The sequence below is a fragment of the Gopherus evgoodei genome, chromosome 6 (genome assembly GCF_007399415.2).
Source record: "Gopherus evgoodei ecotype Sinaloan lineage chromosome 6, rGopEvg1_v1.p, whole genome shotgun sequence".
NCBI classification, from domain to species: Eukaryota; Metazoa; Chordata; order Testudines; family Testudinidae; genus Gopherus; species Gopherus evgoodei.
The window spans coordinates 136,815,137-136,837,123 of NC_044327.1; the positions used below are offsets into that span (position 1 = coordinate 136,815,137).

General features: G+C 61.1%; 1 protein-coding gene across 1 annotated transcript in view; it reads left to right on the forward strand.

Annotated features, from left to right (window-relative positions):
• GBA2 (glucosylceramidase beta 2) overlaps positions 1–20,063 on the forward strand; it is a 57,277-nt gene extending 37,214 nt beyond the window's left edge. The window contains 11 exon segments of the mRNA XM_030565821.1: positions 4,130–4,278; positions 7,445–7,570; positions 8,486–8,670; positions 9,038–9,142; positions 10,009–10,116; positions 11,400–11,551; positions 11,695–11,801; positions 13,815–13,957; positions 14,193–14,308; positions 18,500–18,691; positions 18,773–20,063. Coding sequence (XP_030421681.1) covers positions 4,130–4,278; positions 7,445–7,570; positions 8,486–8,670; positions 9,038–9,142; positions 10,009–10,116; positions 11,400–11,551; positions 11,695–11,801; positions 13,815–13,957; positions 14,193–14,308; positions 18,500–18,691; positions 18,773–19,009 — 1,620 coding nt within the window. The 3' untranslated portion in view covers positions 19,010–20,063.
• The last annotated feature ends 1,924 nt before the right edge of the window (positions 20,064–21,987 follow it).

A 21,987-nucleotide genomic window follows, 5' to 3' on the forward strand; every position in this document is an offset into this window, starting at 1 on the left:
AGGTGGTGTGTTTTCATAGTGTGAGGGGACCAAAACATTGCATATACCTGCAGTTTGCCATTGGACAGGATCACATCCAATACCACGTTCTACCCTTTTGGCTTTCAGTGGTTCCTAGAGTCTTAACAAAATGCCTCTCTATGGTAGTGGCTTTTCTAAGACATCAAGAAGTTTTTATTTAACTGCTTTTGAGCAATTGGCTTCTGAAGACACTAGTCAAGGAAGTTTTGCTAAGGGATGTCTGCTAGAGGCCTGTTTCACAATGTAAGTCGGTTAATAACTGTGAACATGTCTCTTTCATCAACTGTTCAGAGCATTCCTTTCATAGGCCTGACCCTAGAGAGAGCAGCGCTCTCCTGCCCACAGGCAGGTTTTAGACTATTCCAACTGCAGTACCAGTATTTGACCGGAAACCTGTTCCAAAGGTGATTATTTATCTGAAATTCCTGGTCCCATACGTCACCCCTGTGCCAGGCTCGGAGTGGTGGGGCTAGGATTACAGCCCAGCCAAGGACTGCATGCCCAGAAGAATTCATATTCCATAGGGATTCTGACGTCTGTGCTGTGGGGGGCTCAGACAGAAAACACGCTCAGAGGGACAGCTGGCACTGACATTCTCTTCCAGTGCACTCACAACAGGATGGGGAGAGCACCTAAGGGAGTTGGTGGGGAGAGATGGCTGGAGTGACAGAGAGGGAGCGTTCCCTGTGCTAGAACTGAGAGCAGTCTACCTGGCCTGAGGTCCTTTCCCCCACGAACACACGAGAGACGGCAATAGGTGTTACACACAACACGACGATGCTGTATTACCTGGGGCAGGGAGGCCTTGTTCATCTCACCTTTGCAGGGTGGCCGTAGATCTACGGGACTGGTACATTCAACCCAATGGTTACCCAAGAGGCCTTCACCTAGCAGGCAAGGAGAACAGCAAAGTGGACAAGCTCAGCAGAGATTTGATGCAGCCACACAAATGGTCTCTGAAGGATCCAGTACTTCAAGATGTCTTTGGGGGATCCAGAGAGATGTTTGCTGCCAGCAGGGACAGGAAGGACCTTGATTTTGCTTGAGACAAAGAATCCAATTTCAGATGCATTCGTCCTTAACAGGGGGCTGGGCCCATCCCGTCCCATGTGTTCCCCATTTCCCAGCAGTACTGGAAAGAGAGAGACCAGGACAAGGCCAATGTAATTGTACCAGTCCCTGCTTGGCTAAGGCAGGAGTGGCACACAGATCTCCCTAGTGTCTCCAAGGGGAATTTGAAATGTCTGCCTGCAGTCCTGGGTTTGTTGTCACATCAGGAAGGGAATATTTATCGTCAGGGTCCCCTGGCCCTGCACCGAATAATTTGGATTGTAGGACTTTTACAGACGTGGAAATATCTGGTATGATGGAAGTACAACTGATTTTCATTAACTCTGGAAATATACTTAGATTCCGTGTCATCTACTGGATACCAGTGGAAGCAGCAGAGCAGCAGCTGAAATCAGATGGCAAGTGCTCAGAAGAAAGGAGAAGGTGCCCCCCCCCTCCCCCCCCCCCCCGAGTCTCAGTGCTGTGACTGCAGAGGCTGTGGACAGAGCTGCGGGGCAGGGAGCGCCCACGTCCAATTTGTAATCTCCCTCGTGGGGAGGGGGCACAGGATCACTGTGGCACTGCTCCGGGAAGGTTCCAATGTCTGGCCTGTGCAGGCCCAGCAGTGTGAGCATGCAGACAATGTGGAGAACACCAGCTATGAGTCAGTGACAGTCCTGTGGCACTTTATAGACTGACAGACGTATTGGAGCATGAGCTTTCGTGGGTGAATGCCCACTTCGTCGGATAATGGGATTCAGACTAACACGGCTACCCCTCTGATACTTGAGTTATGAGTCAGTAACCTCCATCTTATCACCCTTAGTGACTGGGTCTTCAAATCTGCGCTGACTTCTGGCACGGGCCCTGCTGTAACTCCAGCGCCCATTTATCGCCTCACTGGGCAGAGTTCCAATTTTGAAGGGCTTCTCTTTGGCTCGAATAGCCTCTCAGCCCTGCCACTGGCTGTGGCCATGTGCTCCATGCCAAGTCCCTGTTAGCCAGTGGGGTGCCTGTCTGTGAAGCCTCTGCTGCTGGCTTTTTGTAGCATCCGTGGCACCACGAAGGACTGTACTTCCTCTGCTTTTCCTGCTAAGGCCCTTCTAGAAACAAGCATTTCACTAAGGCTCTGTGAACTGTCACTGTGGTGCCTCCCTCTCCCCAGGACGTTGAGCCTAATTAGATTGTGGCCACTGTTACTTAGTGAGTCAGCTGCTGTCACATCTTGAATTGGCTTCTGTGTGTTACTTAAGACAAAGTCAAGAGTGACATCAGAATGGCCAGACTGCGTCAGAGCAGTGATCCATCTAGCCCCATATCGAGTCTGCCAACAGTGGCTTCTACAAAGAACATAACAATGGCCACACGGGGTCAGACCAAAGGGCCATCTAGCCCCAAATCCTGTCTGCTGACAGTGGCCAATGCCAGGAGCCCCAGAGGGAATGAACAGAACAGATAACCATCGAGTGATCCATCCTGTGTCACCCATTCTCAGCTTCTGGCAAACAGAGGCCAGGGACACCATCCCTGCCCATCCTGGCTAATAGCCATTGATGGACCTACCCTCCATGAACTTACCTAGTTCTTTTTTGAACCCTGCTATAGTCTTGGCCTTCACAACATCCTCTGGCAAAAAGTTCCACAGGTTGTACATTGTGTGAAGAAACACTTCCTTTTGTTTATTTTAAACCTGCTGCCTATTAATTTCATTGGGTGACCCCTGGTTCTTATGTTGTTTACCCTGTTATATAACACTTCCTTATTTACTTTCTCCAAACCATTCATGATTTATAGACCACTAGCATGTCCCACTTTAGCTGTCTCTTTTCCAAGGTGGAAAGCCCCAGTTTTATTAATCTCTCCTCATACGGAAGCTGTTCCATACCCCTAATAATTTTTGTTGCCCTTTTCTGAACCTTTTCCAATTCCAATAGATCTTTTTTGAGATGGGGCAACCACATCTGCACACAGTATTCAAGGTGTGGGTGTACCATGGCTTTATATAGAGGCAATATGATATTTTCTCTCTTTTTTTCCTAATAATTCCCAATGTTCTATTTGCTTTTTTGGCTGCCGCTGCACATTGAGTGGATGTTTTCAGAGAACTATCCACAGTGACTCCAAGATCTTTCTTGAGTGGTAACATCTAATATAGACCCCCTCATTTTATATGGCTAGTTGGTATTATGTTTTCCAATGTACATCACTTTGTATTTATCAACATTGAATTTCATCTGCCATTTTGTTGCCCAGTCACCCAGTTTTGTGAGATCCTTTTGTAGCTCTTCACAGTCAGCCTGGGTCTTAACTGTCTTGAGCAATTTTGTATCGTGAAAATTTTGCCATCTCACTGTTTACCCCTATTTCCAGGTCATTTATGAATATGTTGACTAGGACTGGTCCCAGAACAGACCCCTGGGGGACACAACTATTTACCTCTCTCCATTCTGAAACCTGACCATTTGTTCCTACCCGTTGTTTCCTGTCTTTTAACCAGTTACTGATCCATGCAAGGACCTTCCCTCTTATCCCATGACTGCTTACTTTGCGTAAGAGCCTGTGGCGAGGGACCTTGTCAAAGGCTTTCTGAAAGTCCAAGTACACTATATCCACTGGATCCCCCTTGTCCACATGCTTGTTGACACTGTGAGACTTGTAGTAGATTGGTGAGGCATGAATTCCTTTTTCAAAAGCTGTGTTGACTTTTCCCCAACAAATAGTGTTCATCTGTGTGTCTGACAATTCTGTTTTTTTACTATAGTTTCAACCCGTTTGCCTGGCACTGAGGTCAGGCTTACTGGCCTGCAGTTGCCAGGGTTGCCTCTGGTTGGCCTTTCCTTGTAGGCACTAGAAGTTGCTGGTCCAAGAAGCAATCACTGAAAATGTTTAGAAATTGTTTCTCTGCACTTTGTGCCTTTGCCCAGTTTATCAGAGGGGCCAAGTGCTGAGTCTGGACCACGGCAGGACAGTGTGGGGCTGGCAGCAGGTCCTGGGATGCTGTTTGGGGGGTAAGAGTCCCAGTGTTCTCACCATCTGATTTTCCTACCTGACAGGGAAGGGCAGCCTCACAGAGAAGGGGGAGGTGACTGCAGCAGCTGTTTGCGCCACCTGCACAGTACCAGCCCAGGGGCACAGGACGCTGGAGCTGGGCCTGGCCTGGGACATGCCGCGCATTCACTTTGGCTCAAAGGAGAAGCTGCATCTCAGGTACGTGCCCAGATCCCCTATGTACTTCCAGGCACAGGTGCCACCCACCAGACAGAGCTGTGTGTGCTGTATGCCCAGCCTTCTCTCTCTGTCACGCAACGTGGACCCAGCATCTCCTCCATGGCAGGCATCTTGCATGGTCACCATGCCCCTGAGACACTGCCCAGCTCCCCCCACTGCACCTCCCAACACATGCCCTGCCCATCCCACTTCCTTGCACCCCAGCATGGTCTCTCATAGCCCCAGCTGGTCCCATCAAGGAGGAGCCATGCCTGCTGGGGCATATGGTCTGCATGGGCCCCCCGAGTGGTGCACGCGTGAGAGTCTGCCCGGCAGCCTGCTGTCTGTCAGGGCGCGGGCGAGAGTCTGCCCAGCAGCCTGCCGTCTGTCAGGGCATACAGGAGAGTCTGCCCAGCAACCTGCTGTCTGTCAGGGGGCGCGGGCGAGAGTCTGCCCAGCAGCCTGCTGTCTGTCAGGGGGCACGCGTGGGAGAGAGTCTGCCCGGCAGCCTGCTGTCTGTCAGGGGGCGCGGGCGAGAGTCTGCCCGGCAGCCTGCTGTCTGTCAGGGGGCGCGGGCGAGAGTCTGCCCAGCAGCCTGCCGTCTGTCAGGGCATACAGGAGAGTCTGCCCAGCAACCTGCTGTCTGTCAGGGGGCACGCGTGGGAGAGAGTCTGCCCGGCAGCCTGCTGTCTGTCAGGGGCGCAGGCGAGAGTCTGCCCGGCAGCCTGCTGTCTGTCAGGGGGCGCGGGCGAGAGTCTGCCCGGCAGCCTGCTGTCTGTCAGGGGCGCGGGCGAGAGTCTGCCCGGCAGCCTGCTGTCTGTCACGGGCGCGGGCGAGAGTCTGCCCGGCAGCCTGCTGTCTGTCAGGGGGCACGCGTGGGCGAGAGTTTGCCCGGCAGCCTGCTGTCTGTCAGGGGGCGCGGGCGAGAGTCTGCCCGGCAGCCTGCTGTCTGTCAGGGGCGCAGGCGAGAGTCTGCCCCGCAGCCTGCTGTCTGTCACGGGCGCGGGCGAGAGTCTGCCCGGCAGCCTGCTGTCTGTCAGGGGGCACGTGTGGGAGAGAGTCTGCCCGGCAGCCTGCTGTCTGTCAGGGGGCGCGGGCGAGAGTCTGCCCGGCAGCCTGCTGTCTGTCAGGGGCGCGGGCGAGAGTCTGCCCGGCAGCCTGCTGTCTGTCGGGGGCGCGGGCGAGAGTCTGCCCGGCAGCCTGCTGTCTGTCAGGGGCGCGGGCGAGAGTCTGCCCAGCAGCCTGCTGTCTCTCAGGGCGCAGGCGAGAGTCTGCCCGGCAGCCTGCTGTCTGTCAGGGGGCACGCGTGGGCGAGAGTTTGCCCGGCAGCCTGCTGTCTGTCAGGGGGCGCGGGCGAGAGTCTGCCCGGCAGCCTGCTGTCTGTCAGGGGCGCAGGTGAGAGTCTGCCCCGCAGCCTGCTGTCTGTCAGGGGCGCGGGCGAGAGTCTGCCCGGCAGCCTGCTGTCTGTCAGGGGGCACGCGTGGGCGAGAGTTTGCCCGGCAGCCTGCTGTCTGTCAGGGGGCGCGGGCGAGAGTCTGCCCGGCAGCCTGCTGTCTGTCAGGGGCGCGGGCCGAGAGTCTGCCCGGCAGCCTGCTGTCTGTCAGGGGGCACGCGTGGGCGAGAGTTTGCCCGGCAGCCTGCTGTCTGTCAGGGGGCGCGGGCGAGAGTCTGCCCGGCAGCCTGCTGTCTGTCAGGGGCGCGGGCGAGAGTTTGCCCGGCAGCCTGCTGTCTGTCAGGGGCGCGGGCGAGAGTCTGCCCGGCAGCCTGCTGTCTGTCGGGGGCATGCGTGGGAGAGTCTGCCCGGCAGCCTGCTCTCTGTCGGGGGCACGCGCGGGCGAGAGTCTGCCCGGCAGCCTGCTGTCTCTCAGGGCACGCGCGGAAGAGTCTGCCCGGCAGCCTGCTGTCTGTCAGGGGGCACGGGAGAGTCTGCCCGGCAGCCTGCTGTCTCTCAGGGGGCGCGGGCGAGAGTCTGCCTGGCAGCCTGCTGTCTGTCAGGGGGCACGCGCGGGAGAGTCTGCCCGGCAGCCTGCTGTCTCTCAGGGGGCGCGGGCGAGAGTCTGCCCGGCAGCCTGCTGTCTCTCAGGGCACGCGAGGGAGAGTCTGCCCGGCAGCCTGCTGTCTCTCAGGGGGCGCGGGCGAGAGTCTGCCCGGCAGCCTGCTGTCTCTCAGGGCACGCGCGGGAGAGTCTGCCCGGCAGCCTGCTGTCTCTCAGGGCACGCGAGGGAGAGTCTGCCCGGCAGCCTGCTGTCTGTCGGGGGCACGCGCGGGAGAGTCTGCCCGGCAGCCTGCTGTCTCTCAGGGCACGCGCGGGAGAGTCTGCCCGGCAGCCTGCTGTCTCTCAGGGCACGCGCGGGAGAGTCTGCCCGGCAGCCTGCTGTCTGTCGGGGGCACGTGCGGGAGAGTCTGCCCGGCAGCCTGCTGTCTCTCAGGGCAACTTTGCCTATATTGCCCATTGTTTAACCTCCGAGACTTGGTCAGACTCTGCTTGGCTCGGCCAAGACAAGGGGATTCTCTGTCGCTGGGAGTCTTTATACCAAGGTTGGGCCCCGCTCTGGCTCAGCCCAGCACTGGGCCTGGTGCAAGCACTGCTGGGTGGGGTCCGCAGCTGGTGTGCTGCAGGAGCTCAGACTAGTTGATGACACGGGTCCCTTCTGGCTATCCCAGCCTTGGGACACCCTGTCCTAGCACCCCTCGGCCAGGCCAGTTGCAGCTGCTCCTCTCCCATCCGAGCAGGGAGCCCTGCTCGGAGGCTGCAGGGGGGGATGGCTGCACCTGGGTCAGCAGCAATGTGTCAGAGTGACAACCTGCGCCCAGCCTGGGAAGGGGCAGTTTCCTGATGTCATCAATTCCTGTTCTGCAGGTGCTAGAGCCGTTAGCGTTTCTGTACAGCACTGCCAGCACACGTGGTGCCCTGAGGGAGGGGGGCAGGGAGAGCACTGGCAGGGCCCCTACCCGAGGGAAATCCATCGCCCCCACCCCTCCCTGCAGTGCCAGGGCTGTGCTGAGAACAGGCCCTGTGGGTTGCTGGCCTGAAGCGCTGTGCTGGCTGGCTGGGGCAGGGGTCCCTGCCATGCGGGGGAGCGTGCTGTCCTGTGCAGACAGGGCCGGACAGACTGCACCGGGCTGCCTCTTGCAGGCCTGCACCCAGTAATGTCTCTCCCGGCAGGCGGTACACGCGCTATTTCGGCAGTGCAGGGGACGCGTGCCCGGCTCTCTCCCACTACGCGCTCACGCACTATGAGCAGTGGGAGGAGAAGATCGAGAGCTGGCAGAGGCCCATCTTGGAAAGCAGGTAGAGCGGTCGCCTGGCTGGTAGCCGAGGCCATCTCCAGTGGGGGGGGGGCCCACTGGGGCCGAGGGGACCCCCTGGCCAGGCCACAGACAGGGTCGGGTACAATTGGCAAGCCGCTGCTGTCACCAGGGGTCTGCAGAGTTGGTTTGGGGCAGGTTCGGCCTCCTGCCAGCCGCAGAGTGGCTCGTTGGAGAGTCACCGCACCCCCCAGTGGCTGGCCCTGTTGCACCCGGATCCCGAAGCATGGGGTGCCAAGCGTGCTGCTCCTGTGTGTGCACGGGGGCGGGTGTCTTGCTGTGCTCTGGGTCTCTGGGGGTCCCCTTTCAGAGCCTGTCACCGATGGGTGAGTCCCGTGCCTGTGTGTGGGCAGGTGCTGGGCCTCGGGGCTGGTTCTCTCCTCGCTGGTTCCCTTAGGCCAGAGCTCCAGGCAGGATGTCTCCTTCACTCCTGGCTTCCCTGGCTCTCCGAGAGCAGGAGAGGCTGCGCGCACGCAGGCCCATGGAGCTTGCTTTTGCTGTCTGGAGAGCAGAGCTGGTTGAGCCAGCCCAGGCTGGCGCTTGGCTCCTGGAAAGACCCAGGAACTAGAGCTCCCAGGCTGGCCTGAGAAGCCAGCTGCTCCTGAGCTGTGAGCGGTTCCCAGTGCAGCTGCTGCGGTGGGCTGGAGCCTGCATCCCCGCGAGCTTCTGTCCCCTCCCCAGCAAGGGAGGTGGGGGGTGGGCAGGTGTGTCTGAATATGCTGCCCCCTAGCTCTGTGCCTCAAGGAGGGCGGGGGTGGGGGACGACCCTTCCTGGGGGCTGAGGAAGGGATGGGATGCATTGTAGGGCTCCAGGCCCATGAGGCCGGCCTGTGGCTCCGTGAAGGGGGATCCACAGAGGCGACGTATTTGCTTTCCCATCTGTCCCTCTTGCCCACAGCCACCTGCCCCCCTGGTACAAGTCGGCTCTCTTCAACGAGCTCTACTTCGTGGCGGATGGTGGGACCCTGTGGCTGGAGCTGCCCCCGGAGGCCTGTGCGGAGGACGTGCAGGGTCCAGCGGGAGCCGGGCTGTCCCAGATCTTCCCTGTCCTGCGGGAGTACGGAAGGTTTGCTTACTTGGAAGGTAAAGTGCAGGGCTGATTGCTGCGGGGCGAGGGTCCCACTTACCCCTCCCGACTGAGCCCAGGGCAAGGGGTTTGTCACCCTCTGGGGCGGCCTTGCTGACCCACTTCCTTCAGGGTGGGGGGAGGGAGCAGCCTGCCCCCCCCATGGAGTCCATTGGGGGCTGCACCCCTCACCCAGGTTGAGGCCGCTGCCTCGCCACTCTCGGCCCCCAGGAAGGGCAAATTCCCTGCTAGGCACAGGGCCAGGGCCAGGGCCCAACCCCTCGTCCCCTGCTCCCCGTGTTGTGTGGAGGGGTGGGGACCCCTGGTGCCCCTGCGGCCCCCCAGCAGGATCTGCCCCCCTCACTGTCTGTGCTGGGCTTCCAGGCCAGGAGTACCGGATGTACAACACCTACGACGTTCACTTCTACGCCTCCTTCGCCCTCGCCATGCTCTGGCCCAAGCTGGAGATCAGCCTGCAGTACGATATCGGTGAGTGCCCGGCGGGCCCTGCCTCCTGCCCTGCCCGGCCCGGGCCCCTGGGCGGGTTCACCAGCCCCCTGCCGAGCCCCCGGCCCAGCCCGGGCCCCTGGGCGGGTTCATGGGCCCCCTGCCCAGTTCGGGCCCCTGGACGGGTTCACGGATCCCCTGCCCAGCCCGGGCCCCTGGGCAGGTTCACCAGCCCCCTGCCGAGCCCCCTGCCCAGCCCGGGCCCCTGGGCGGGTTCACGGGCCCCCTGCCCAGCCCGGGCCCCTGGGCGGGTTCACGGGCCCCCTGCCCAGCCCGGGCCCCTGGGCGGGTTCACGGGCCCCCTGCCCAGCCCGGGCCCCTGGGCGGGTTCACGGGCCCCCTGCCCAGCCCGGGCCCCTCGGCGGGTTCACGGATCCCCTGCCCAGCCCGGGCCCCTCGGTGGGATCATGGGCCCTCATCCAGCCCGGGCCCCTCAGCAAGTTCACAAGCCCCCATCCAGCCTGGCTTCTCGGCAGGTTCATCAAACCCCTGCCCGGGCCCCTCGGTGGGTTTATGGGCCCCCATCCAGCAGGGAGGGAGCTGGCTGTGACCTTGCTGCTCAGGCTGGGGAATCCTGTCTGGGCACTGGGGGTGGTTTCTGCTTCCTTTGCTGCACCTGAGCAGGGCAGGGATTGTGTGTGGCCTGGGGCCCTCAGCAGTGGCGGTCTGAGCTCACTGCTCCTGCCAAGGCCGGGGCCCATTGCCTGGTGGTTTCCCAGGCACAAGCATCCCGCGCCTGGCACCAGCGTGAGTGGTCTCTGCAGGGATAAGGGGTTCTCACCCCACTGGCCGGGGAGACCTTGGCATGGCTGGGGCCCGCCAGCTCGCTGAGGGTCTGTTTCTCCCAGCTGCTGCTGTGCTGAACGAGGACACGCAGCCGAGACTGTACCTAATGAACGGGCAGACGGCCCAGGTGAAGCTGAAGAACGTGGTGCCCCACGACATCGGGGACCCCGGTAAGGTCTTGCCCTGGTGTGTGGCTGGGACCAGGGCTGGGCTGTGCTCAGTTATAAACGCCCCACGCGATGGGCTCACCCAGCTCCACAGCCAGGCACAGTCCCATGGGGAACATGTCCTTCTGCCCCTTGGTGTGCTGGGGTGGGGGAGGGCAGGGGGGGTCACTGCCAGGAAGGTACCACCACTGCTGCCAGATTGTAGGGGGGGAGGCTGTGGAGATGGGTGTGCAGTGCAGTTACAGGGATGGGGAGACCATTCCCAGGGAGGATCACTGCCTGGGGGGGAGGGGCACGGTGCAGTGCAGTTACAGGAGGGCTCACTGCAGGTGTGGGGGGTGCAATGCAGTTACAGGGGGCTCACTGCAGGTGTGGGGGTGCAGTGCAGTTACAGGGGGCTCACTGCAGGTGTTGGGGACACACTGCAGTTACAGGAGGGCTCACTGCAGGTATTGGGTGCAGTGCAGTTACAGGGGGCTCATGGCATGTATTGCGGGTGCAGTTTAGTTACAGGGGGGTCATGGCAGGTGCTGGGGGTGCAATGCAGTTACAGGGGGCTCACTGCTGGTGTTTGTTGGGGGGCACAGTGCAGTTACAGGGGGCTCACTGCTGGTGTTGGAGGCTGCAGTGCAGTGACAGAAGGGCTCACTGCAGGTGTTGGGGATGCACAGTGCAGTTACAGGAGGGCTCACTGCAGGTGTGGGGGGTGCAGTGCAGTTACTGGGGGCTCACTGCAGGTGTGGGGGGTGCAATGCAGTTACAAGGGGAAGACAGCAGGTGTTGGGGATGCAGTGCAATTACAGGGGGCTCACTGCAGGTGTTGGGGATGCCCAGTGCAGTTACAGGAGGGCTCACTGCCAATGTTGGGGATGCACAGTGCAGTTACAGAGAGCTCACTGCTGGTGTTGGGGGGGGTGCAGTGCAGTTACAGGGGGGTCACTGCTGGTTTTGGGGGGTGCAGTGCAGTTACAGGGGGATCACAGCAGGTGTTGGGGATGCAGTGCAGTTACAGGAGGGCTCACTGCCGGTGTTGGGGGGTGCTGTGGAGTTACACGAGGCTCACTGCCAGTGTTGGGGATTCACAGTGCAGTTACAGGAGGGCTCACTGCCGGTGTTGGAGATTCACAGTGCAGTTCCAGGAGGGCTCACTGCAGGTGTTGGGCATGCGCAGTGCAGTTACAGGGGGCTCATTGCAGGTGTGTGGGGGGGTGCAGTGCAATTACAGTAGGGTTGACAGGGAAGCCCCCGTAGGCAGGGCTGCTGAGAACTACTCTATCCCTGCTCAGAGGACGAGCCCTGGCAACGGGTCAATGCCTACCTGATCCACGACACGGCCGGCTGGAAGGACCTGAACCTGAAGTTCGTGCTGCAGGTGTACCGCGACTACTACCTGACCCAGGACACAGCCTACTTGCAGGACATGTGGCCCGTCTGCCAGGTACAGCGAGAGCCTCCGCCGGGGCTCTGAGCTCTGCCCCCAGCCTGTCCTGTGTGGGAGCTCCCAGCTGCCCGGCACAGGGCTGTGTCCTTGGGCCAGTGCAACGAAGCAGCTGGGCGAAGGTCTCGGTCTCTCTCCCACAGGCTGTGATGGACTTGGAGCTGAAATTCGACACAGACGACGATGGGCTTATTGAAAACTCGGGCTTTGCTGATCAGACTTATGACGCCTGGGTGGCGACTGGAGCCAGGTGAGTGGGGCAGGGCCGGTGCAACCACTGGGCAAACTAGGTGTTCACCTAGGGCAGCAAGTGGTTGGGGGCGCCAAAAAGCGGTGCCCTGGCTCGGCAGGGAGAAGCCTCCTTCCGGAGGCACCGGAGAGCCAGAGCCGTGGCTTGGGGGGTGGCGAGCCCCAGCCATGGAGGAGCAGGGGAGGGGGAGTCAGCAGCCCTGCAAAGGCAGCAGCGCCGCTAGTGGGGAGCAGCCACACCCCCCACCCCTCCTGCGCAGGCTGCAGCCGGCGGCCCCTCCCCCCCCGGGGGCTCCTGCAGGCTGCAGCAGATGCATGCGGGCGGCAGCCCCCGTGTGCCCTCCAGCTTCTCCCTCACCACGCTCAAGCTCTGCGGCTTCCGGGAGTGAGAGTCACTGCTGGGGCGCTGGGCCCTGAGCCTGCTCCGGGGGGGCAGCGTCGGCGACTCTCATTCCCAGGTGCTGCCGAGCGGGGTGCAGGGGCTGCTGCCCGCATGCATCAGCTGCAGGAGCCCGCAGGGGGCAGGGGCACAGCCCAGGCAGGCACACCCCCTCAGCTCGCTCCTCACCGCTAGGGTTACCATCCATCGTATTACCCCAGACGTGTCTGGCTTTTTTGTCTTTAAATAGCCGTCCAGGAGGAATTGGTAATAAGGTTAAAAGGTCCGGGATTTCCCCTCCTCCCCTCCATGCAGAGTGCGGCGCGGCTGATTGGGCGGCTGGGCCTGACTGAGCTGCTCCCATTGGCCTTCAGCTGCCAGAGCCCCTCCCGCTGCCTCAGCACTGCGGGGTCGGGGCTGTGCGCGTGGCAGCCCGGCAGCGTGTTCAGCGCTCTGGGAGAGCTGCACCAGTGCAGGCGGCTCCGTTCAGGGGCTGGCTCAGTCTGCACCCACCGTGCCAGGCGTCCCAGTGCCCCGAGGGCAGCACTGTGCCGGAACCACGGTCCAAGACAGCCTGGGGTACCCAGGCAGGTGCCTACCCCAGAGAAGGGAGTTCACAGTCATTTTCAGAATTGCCCCAAGCACCAATTGGGACCTGGTGCATTTGTGCTGAGCGACTGCTGCTGAGTCATCACAATGAACCCATCAAAATGGGCCCAACAAGAGCTGGCTGGTGTCTAGAAGGCAGCAAGGGCAGGACATTGCTGCTCTGCTGAGAGCCCCGTCTGGGGAGCCCGGCCTGCCTCTCTGCAGATGCCAGGAGTGTCCCTGTGTGAGTCTCTCTCCTGGCCACGCCAGCTGCAGCTGGGGGTGTAGCTGGTCTGTGGCTTTGCCAGCTAAGGCAGCCCTGGCTTGTGTCCCCATCCATCTCCCGCCTTCGCTCACTGTGTGACCAGGGTTAGCCGCCTGTTACCTGCCATGCGCGGTGTGGAGTGCAGGCACCCAGCATTTCCAGAGGCATGGCTCGGGTCTGTGCCTGGCATGGGGCTGCTGCTGCTCGAGCTCCCATGGGGCTGAAAGGACAGGTTAGGGGGCTGCACTCTCTGGGGGGGGTTGCAGCCCCGGTGAGGAGGGGGCTGGAGGGGGGTGCAGCCCTGGCTGGGTGAGGGGACGAGCACTGTGAGGCTCGGAGGCTGGAGTGGGGGTGCAGCCCTGGCGAGGAGGGGGGTGAGTGCTGTCAGGCTCAGGGGCTGGAGAGGGGCGCAGCCCCGGCAGGGAGGGGGCGAGCGCTGTCAGGCTCAGGGGCTGGAGGAGGGCGGGTGCAGCCCCGGTGGGAAGGGGGATGAGCGCTGTGAGGCTCGGGGGCTGGAGTGGGGGTGCAGCCCTGGCGAGGAGGGGGGTGAATGCTGTGAGGCTCAGGGGCTGGAGGAGGGGAGGTGCAGCCCCGGTGGGAAGGGGGATGAGCGCTGTGAGGCTCAGGGGCTGGTCAGGTGAACAAGAAGTGCAGCCCCAGTCTCTGTCTAGGGCCTGGTAATGTGCCTGTCATGTAGTGCTGGGGCTGTGAGGCTGACATGGCGGATACGGCTGCGCTGTCGGCAGCGGCTCGTGCCCAAACCTGTCTCCTTTGCTTTGCAGCGCGTACTGTGGCAGCCTGTGGCTGGCAGCCGTCTGTGTGATGTGCAAGGTGGCGGGGATTGTGGGTGATGGCGAGGTCCTACAGAAATACAGCGCCATCCGAAGGAAGGGCGCGGAGGCGTTTGAGCGGCTGCTGTGGAATGGTGCGTATGGCAGGGTGCCTGGGCCCCACGAGGGGCACTGCGCTGACCTGCCCTTGGCTTGGGATACAGGCTCCCGCTCTGGGACACGGGCTGTCTGCATCGGGCAGGAAGTGTCTCCCACCCCATGGGGCGCTGCGTGGTGTCCCCATAGGGAGGGTGCAGTGTGAGAGGAGGGGCTGCTGGTATCAGAGGCAGGGGTGTGACTGTCTAGCTGATTTTCTTGTCCCCACTGCAGGGAAATACTACAACTACGACAGCAGCGGGGGCCCCTTCTCCAGCACCGTCATGTCCGACCAGTGCGCTGGGCAGTGGTTCCTCCGGGCCAGCGGCCTGGACCACAGCGAGTTCCAGGTGAGAGAAGATTTGTCACCACCCAGGGTGGGAGTGATGGATTGGGAAGGCAAATTTACTGATGGCTCAAGGATTAGGGGAGTGGCAAGTGATGAGGACAGGGCAACCATACAGAGCAATCTGGATTGCGTGGGAAGCTGGGCCCACTCAAACCAGATGTGGCAAATGCAAAGTCGTATTGTCTCACTGTCTGGGGGACGTAGAAGTGTGGGCACCTTACTCAGAGCAGAGTGCCAGAAACAGAGCACAAAACCCCACACTGGCTGTGAGCACTGTACTTAGATTTCACCAGCCAAGCAACAAGGGCAAAGCCCTGAGGCCAAATCAAGGAGTCATAGAATCAGAGGGGCTTTGAGAGGTCTCTAATCCAGTCCCCTGCACTCACGGCAGGACTGAGTATTATCTAGACCATCCCTGATGGGTTTGTCCAACCTGCTCTTCAAAATCCCCGATGATGAAGATTCCGCAACCTCCCTGACTATTTGTTCCAGTGCTTAACCACCCTGACAGGCAGGAAGTTTTTCCTAATGTCCAACCTAAACCTCCCTTGCTGCAATTTAAGCCCATTGCTGCTTGTCCTATCCTCAGAGGTTAATAAGAACAATTTTTCTTCCTCCTCCTTGTAACAACCTTTTATGTACTTGAAAACTGTTATCAGGTCCCTCCTCAGTCTTCTCTTCTCCAGACTAAACAAACCCAGTTTATTCACTCTTCCCTCATAGCTCATGTTCTCTAGGCCTTTAATCATTTTTGTTGCTCTTCTCTGGATTTTCTCCAATTTGTCTACATCTTTGCTGAAATGTGGTGCCCAGAACTGGACACAATACTCCAGCTGGGTCCTAATCAGCACAGAGTAGAGTGGAAGAACGACTTCTCATGTCTTGCTCACAGCACTCCTGCTGATACATCTCAGAATGATGTTTGCTTTTTTCACAGCAGCGTTACACTGCTGACTTCTATTTAGTTTGTGATCCCCTCTGACCCCCAGAGCCCTTTCCGCAGTTCTCCTTCCTAGGCAGTCATTGCCCATTTTGTACGTGTGCAACTGATTGTGCCTTCCTAAATGGAGCATTTTGCATTTGTCCTTCTTGAATTTCATCCTATTTACTTCTGACCATTTCTCCAGTTTGTCCAGATCTTTTTGAATTTTAACCATTCCTCCAAAGCACTTGCAACCCCTCCCAGCTCATCTTCAGTTGCTTGTCCACAATGAGCTCTAGATCCCTGCAGAATCGCTGCTTTCCAGGATAGTCCCCCAGGCTCTAGGTCTGGCCTGAATTCCTTCTTCCTAGATGTGTGTGTGACACCAGTAAGCCAAGGCCGCAGGCATCCGCTAAGAACTGACAAACCCCAGGCAGGAAGCCAGGCCATGAACTGGTAAGTGGTTAAAAGGCAGGAAACAAAGGGTAGGAATAAATGGTCAGTCCAGATTAGAGCAATGAACATGATTCAAGATCTAGAAAACATGGCCTATGAGGAAAGGTTAAACAAATCCAATTTTTTTACCCTGGAGAAGAGAAGGGGGAGAGGGGAGTGTGACGGTGCGGTTCTGGCGGGACCCAACTGAGAGTGCCAATTCAGGACCAATTGCTCAAACAGGGCAGTCACAGCCCTAGGCTGGGGTTTTTCCACCTCTAAGGCAAACCAAACCAGCCAGACAAAAAGGACTTCGGTTTCACCTAACTGGCTAACCACAAGTCACACAAGCAATTTCCTTAGACACTCCAGTCTCCCAGTGTCACCACCAGTGCCACCCGTCCTGGGATGAATGGTTATGAAAACCAACACCCCAGTAAAAGAAAAAGGTTCTCTCGATCCCAGAGGACCAAGCCCCAGACCCAGGTCAATATACACATCAGATCTTACCCACAAATCATGCTGTTGCCAATCCTTTAGAATCTAAAATCTAAAGGTTTATTCATAAAGGGAAAAAGAGAGAGATGAGAGCTAGAATTGGTTAAATGGAATCAATTCCATACAGTAATGGCAAAGTTCTTAGTTCAGGCTTGTAGCAGTGATGGAGTAAACTGCAGGTTTAAATCAAGTCTCCGGAGAACATCCCCAGCTGGGATGGGTCATTCAGTCCTTTGTGCAGAGCTTCAGTTTGTAGCAAAGTCCCTCCAGAGGTAAGAAGCAGGATTGAAGACAAAATGGAGATGAGGCATCCGCCTTATACAGGCTTTTCCAAGTGTAAGAACACTCCTTTGTTCCTGCGGTGGAAAGTTACAGCAAAATGGAGTTTGCAGTCACATGGGCCAGTTTCTGCACACCCTGCTGAGTCACAGGGCGTAACTGCCTTCTCTCGAAGAGACAATTGTGTAGGTGATGGTCCTTAATGGGCCATCAAGCAGGCTAAACAGAGCTGACAGCAACTTGTCTGGGATCTTTCCCAGTAACACAACACAAGTTTGCAATACAGACAGCATACAGCCAATATTCATAACTTCAACTACCAAAATGATACAGACATACAGACAGCATAATCATAATCAGTAACTCATAACTTGGTCTTAGACACCTTATATGACCCCCCTTTACCTAGGATTTGGTGCCACTACAGGACCTTGGTTGCAACCCATGTTCTATATGGTCCCAGTTTATATCAATAACGTCACAGGGAGGCATAACGGTTTTCAAGTACATAAAGGATTGTTACAAGGAGGAGGGTTAAACATTGTTCTCCTGAGCCTCTGAGGATAGGACAAGAAGCAGCAAGGGAGGTTTAGGCTGAGGTTGGGAAACATGTCGTAACTGTCAGGGTGGTTTAGCACTGGAATAAATTGCCCAGGGAGGTTGTGGAATCTCCCTCACTGGGGATTTTTAAGAGCAGGTTGGACAAACATCTGTCGGGGATGGGCTAGGTCAGTGGTCACCAAGCAGTCGATTGTGATCTCCGGCAGCACAGTGTGGCTGCCGCTAAGACAGGCTCCCTGCCTGCCCCACCCCCATACCGCTCCCAGAAGTGTCTAGCACAGCCGCGGGGTGGGGGGGCAGGAGCATCCCTCCATGTGCTGCTCCTGCCTGCAAGCATCGCCCTGGAGCTCCCATTGGCCGGGAACAGGGACTGTGGCCAGTGGGAGCTGCAGGCCAGTGCTTGCAGGCAGGAGCAGCGCGCGGAACCACCCACCTCCCGCAGGGGTGCAGTGGCCCCTTCCAGGAGCGGCGTGGAGCTGGGCCAGGCAGGGAGACAGCTGTAGCAGCAGCCCCACTGCACCGCCGACCAAGGCAAGTGCTGCCTGGTGGGAAGCCACACTCCAATCACCAGCCTCTACCCTCTCCTGGAGCTTACACCCCAAGCCCCCTCCTGCACCCCAAGCCCCCCCCCGATCTCTTCCCAGAGCCAAAACCCCCCTGCACCCCAACACTCTGCCCCAGCCCAGAGCCCCCTCCTGCACCCAAACTCCCTCCAAAAGCTTGCACCCCTCACCCCCTCCTGTAGCTCACCCCCTGCCCCAGGCTCAGTCTGGAGCTACCTCCCACACTGCGAACCCCTCAGCCCCAGCCCAGAGCCTGCACCCCCTCCCAACCCCTGCCCCAGCCTGGTGAAAGTGAGTGTGTGTGTGGGGGGAGAGCGAGCAACAGAGGCAGGGCGGGATGGAGGGAGGACTTCGGGGAAGGGGTGGGGCCTTGGGGAAGGGCCAGGGTAGATCCTGGGTTGCACTTAAATTCAGAAAGGGAACTTGGGCGTAGAAAGGTTGGAGACCACTGGTCTAGATAATACTTAGTCCTGCCATGAGTGCCGGGGACTGGACGAGAGACCCCTCGAGGTCCCTCCCGCTCGTAGGATGCTCCGAGCTGCTCGTGCACTGCTGTGGCACACAAGGCTAATGTGATGTGTACCCAGGGCAGCAGAGAGGTGATTCTACCGCTGCACATGGCACTGGTGTGCTGCTGGCTTTGTGACAGCCACAGGAGCCGCTGGCTCGGGACCGTTGCCAAATCGCAATGACAGCGGTGAGTTCACCGCCTTGGTGTCTTCACATCCAGCCCACTGCCTTTCCGCATGGCTTTTTGCTGGGCTCAGCCCAGGGGTCTCTGTGCTGGACAGAAGGCAGATGATCTACTGGCCCTATCTGCCTTAAGCAGTACGACTCTGCCGCTGCCGTCTCCAAGTGTAGGACGGCCCCGGGGCCCTGGGCTCAGGGTGGGGCCCTGTGTGGCCGAGAGGCCTGATGGCGTCTCTCTCCACAGGTTTTCCCTAGGAGCCATATCCTCAGCGCGCTGAAGACGATCTTTGAGTTGAACGTCATGGGCTTTGCCAATGGGACGATGGGAGCCGTGAACGGCATGAGGCCCGATGGGAGCCTGGACAGGTCCAGCCTGCAGTCCAGCGAGGCCTGGGTTGGGGTCGTGTATGCTCTGGCAGCCACCATGATCCAGGAGGTGGGTGTGGCGCGCAGCGCCCCTTGGCATGGGCAGGCGGTGCCAGGGCACGGGCCTGACTCTCTTCTCCCTCTGCTGCAGGGTCTGGTGCAGGAGGGCTTCCACACAGCGGAGGGCTGCTACCGGACTGTGTGGGAGCGGCTGGGCATGGCCTTCCAGACGCCAGAGGCCTATTGCCAACAGAAGCTCTTCCGCTCTCTGGCCTACATGCGTCCCCTCAGCATCTGGAGCATGCAGCTGGCCCTGGAGAGCAGAGCCTGCCAGGCGCCTGCCGCAGAAGCGCCACACCCGGGGCAGGAGAACTCCCTCCAGCCGTAAAGGAAGGAACCTGGGAGCAGGAGCCAGAGGGAGCCGCAGGGCCCCCGCTGCAGGCCAGGGACTGTGTGGAGGCAGCTTGCCCCTTTTTAAAACCTGATTTTAATTGCTGTATCTTCTCTCCTCTCTGCACTTACCCTGTGCCTCCCCCCAATGCGTGCACCCTGCCCCCTCAGCACAGCGGGGCCCCATGTTCCACACCCTGGCTAACCCCTCATCCCTGGGGCCTCCAGCCACAAGAGAGACGGTTTCCTGGGCCTGGCTGCCTGAGCGGGAAGAGGGGAGGAGCAGCTGGGGGGGCTGTGCCCAGGATCCTTCCCCTCCCGCATGGCTCTGGGACTCTGCAGTGCACAGGGAAAGTCCCCGCGGGAGGTGGGGTAACCCTATGGCCGACAGGTCTCACAGCCTCCCCCAGCGCCTGTCCTGCCTGCTCCCCCACCCAGATCCACATGGCTGGGAGTGGTAGAGGACATGGAGGGGGGAGCCCATGTGCGTGGCTGGCACTGTTGCGCAGGGCGTGTGCACAGGCTGCTGGGTGCAGATTTCACCTGCCCTTCCTGGTGGAGCAGCATCCGCTGCCGGGCACAGATGGGCCGTGGGTGAGGGCCCGGTACATGCTGAGCCCTAACTGCAGGGAGAACCGCCCGGGACAGAAGCTTGGCAGGGGTCCCCCTCCAGTGGCATGGCCCACGGCAGAGGTGCAGGGGGAGCTAAAGATGCGGGCACTGCTGTCAGTAAAGGCGCCATTGCCCCTCCCTGGCCCAAGGGGCTGCCCAGCTGGGCTGGGTCCCTTCACCGTGCCTGGTCCGGGCAGGGGCCGCTGCGGTAACCCGTGGCAAGGGCAGTTCCTCAGCATGATCCAGCCCTGGCCCGGGGCTCACTGCCTGGCATCCGACAATCCTCATCCCAAGTGAACTCCTCCTGTCCCCGACCCTGCATGGCCACTGCCCACCATCACAGCTGGCGCTGGGCCGGGAGCTCAAGGGAGCTCGTTTTAAATGCTGAATCATTTTAATTTAAAATCACTGTAATAAAATATCATCTGCCTGTGGGCTAGTCCCGCTGCCTGGGGCTGTAGCCTTCTCTGGCCCTGCCCTGGGGCCTGTCCCTCTGCCTGGAGCTGTGGCCCCCTCCGGCCCCGCCCGGGGGCCTGTCCCTCTGCCTGGAGCTGTGGCCCCCTCCGGCCCTGCCCGGGGCCCTGTCCCTCTGCCTGGAGCTGTGGCCTCCTCCGGCCCCGCGCCGGGGACCTGTCCTGCTGCCTGGGGCTGTGGCCCCCTCCAGCCCCGCCTGGGGGCCTGTCCCTCTGCCTGGGGCTGTGGCCCCCTCAGGCCCCACCCAGGGGCCTGTCCTTCTGCCTGGGGCTGTGGCCCCCTCCGGCCCCACCCAGGGCCTGTCCCACTGCCTGGGGCTGTGGCTCCCTCCGGCCCCGCGCCGTGGCCTGTCCCTCTGCCTGGGGCTGTAGCCTCCTCTGGCCACGTGCTGGGGCCTGTCCCTCTGCCTGGGGCTGTGGCCCCCTCCAGTCCCACCCGGGGACCTTTCCGGCTGCCTGGGGCTGTGACTCCCTCCGGACCCGCGCTGGGGCCTGTCCCTCTGCCTGGGGCTGTGGCCTCCTCCGGCCCCGCGCCGGGGGCCTGTCCCTCTGCCTGGGGCTGTGGCCCCCTCCGGCCCCGCGCCGGGGACCTGTCCTGCTGCCTGGGGCTGTGGCCCCCTCCGGCCCCGTGCTGGGGGCCTGTCCATCTGCCTGGGGCTGTGACTCCCTCCGACCCCGCCCAGGGGCCTGTCCCTCTGCCTGGGGCTGTGGCCCCCTCCGGCCCCGTGCTGGGGGCCTGTCCCTCTGCCTGGGGCTGTGGCCCCCTCCGGCCCCGTGCTGGGGGCCTGTCCCTCTGCCTGGGGCTGTGGCCCCCTCCGGCCCCGTGCCGGGGGCCTGTCCCTCTGCCTGGGGCTGTGGCCCCCTCCGGCCCCGTGCTGGGGGCCTGTCCCTCTGCCTGGGGCTGTGGCCTCCTCCGGCCCCGCCCGGGGCCCTGTTCTTCTGCCTGGGGCTGTGGCCCCCTCCGACCCCGCCCAGGGGCCTGTCCCTCTGCCTGGGGCTGTGGCCTCCTCCGGCCCCGCCCGGGGCCTGTCCCTCTGCCTGGGGCTGTGACTCCCTCCGGACCCGCGCTGGGGGCCTGTCCCTCTGCCTGGGGCTGTGGCCTCCTCCGGCCCCGCCCGGGGCCCTGTTCTTCTGCCTGGGGCTGTGGCCCCCTCCAGCCACGTGCCAGGGCCTGTCCCTCTGCCTGGGGCTGTGGCCCCCTCCGACCCCGCCCAGGGGCCTGTCCCTCTGCCTGGGGCTGTGGCCTCCTCCGGCCCTGCGCCGGGGACCTGTCCTGCTGCCTGGGGCTGTGGGCCCCTCCGGTCCCACCCGGGACCCTGTCCCTCTGCCTGGGGCTGTGGCCCCCTCCGACCCCGCGCCGGGGCCCTGTCCCTCTGCCTGCGGCTGTGACCCCCTCCGACCCCGCGCCGGGGCCCTGTCCCTCTGCCTGGGGCTGTGACTCCCTCCAACCCCGCCCAGGGGCCTGTCCCTCTGCCTGGGACTGTGGTCCCCTCTGGCCCCGTGCTGGGGGCCTGTCCATCTGCCTGGAGCTGTGGCCCCCTCTGGCCACGTGCCAGGGCCTGTCCCTCTGCCTGGGGCTGTGCCCCCCTCCAGCCACGTGCCAGGGCCTGTCCCTCTGCCTGGGGCTGTGGCCCCTCCGACCCCGCCCAGGGGCCTGTCCCTCTGCCTGGGGCTGTGGCCCCCTCCGGCCCCGCTCCGGGGTCTGTCCCTCTGCCTGGGGCTGTAGCCTCCTCTGGCTCCGCGCTGGGGCCTGTCCATCTGCCTGGGGCTGTGGCCCCCTCCAGCCCCGTCCGGGGGCCTGTCCCTCTGCCTGGGGCTGTGGCCCCCTCCGGCCCTGCCCGGGGGCCTGTCCCTCTGCCTGGGGCTGTGGCCCCCTCCGGCCCCACCCAGG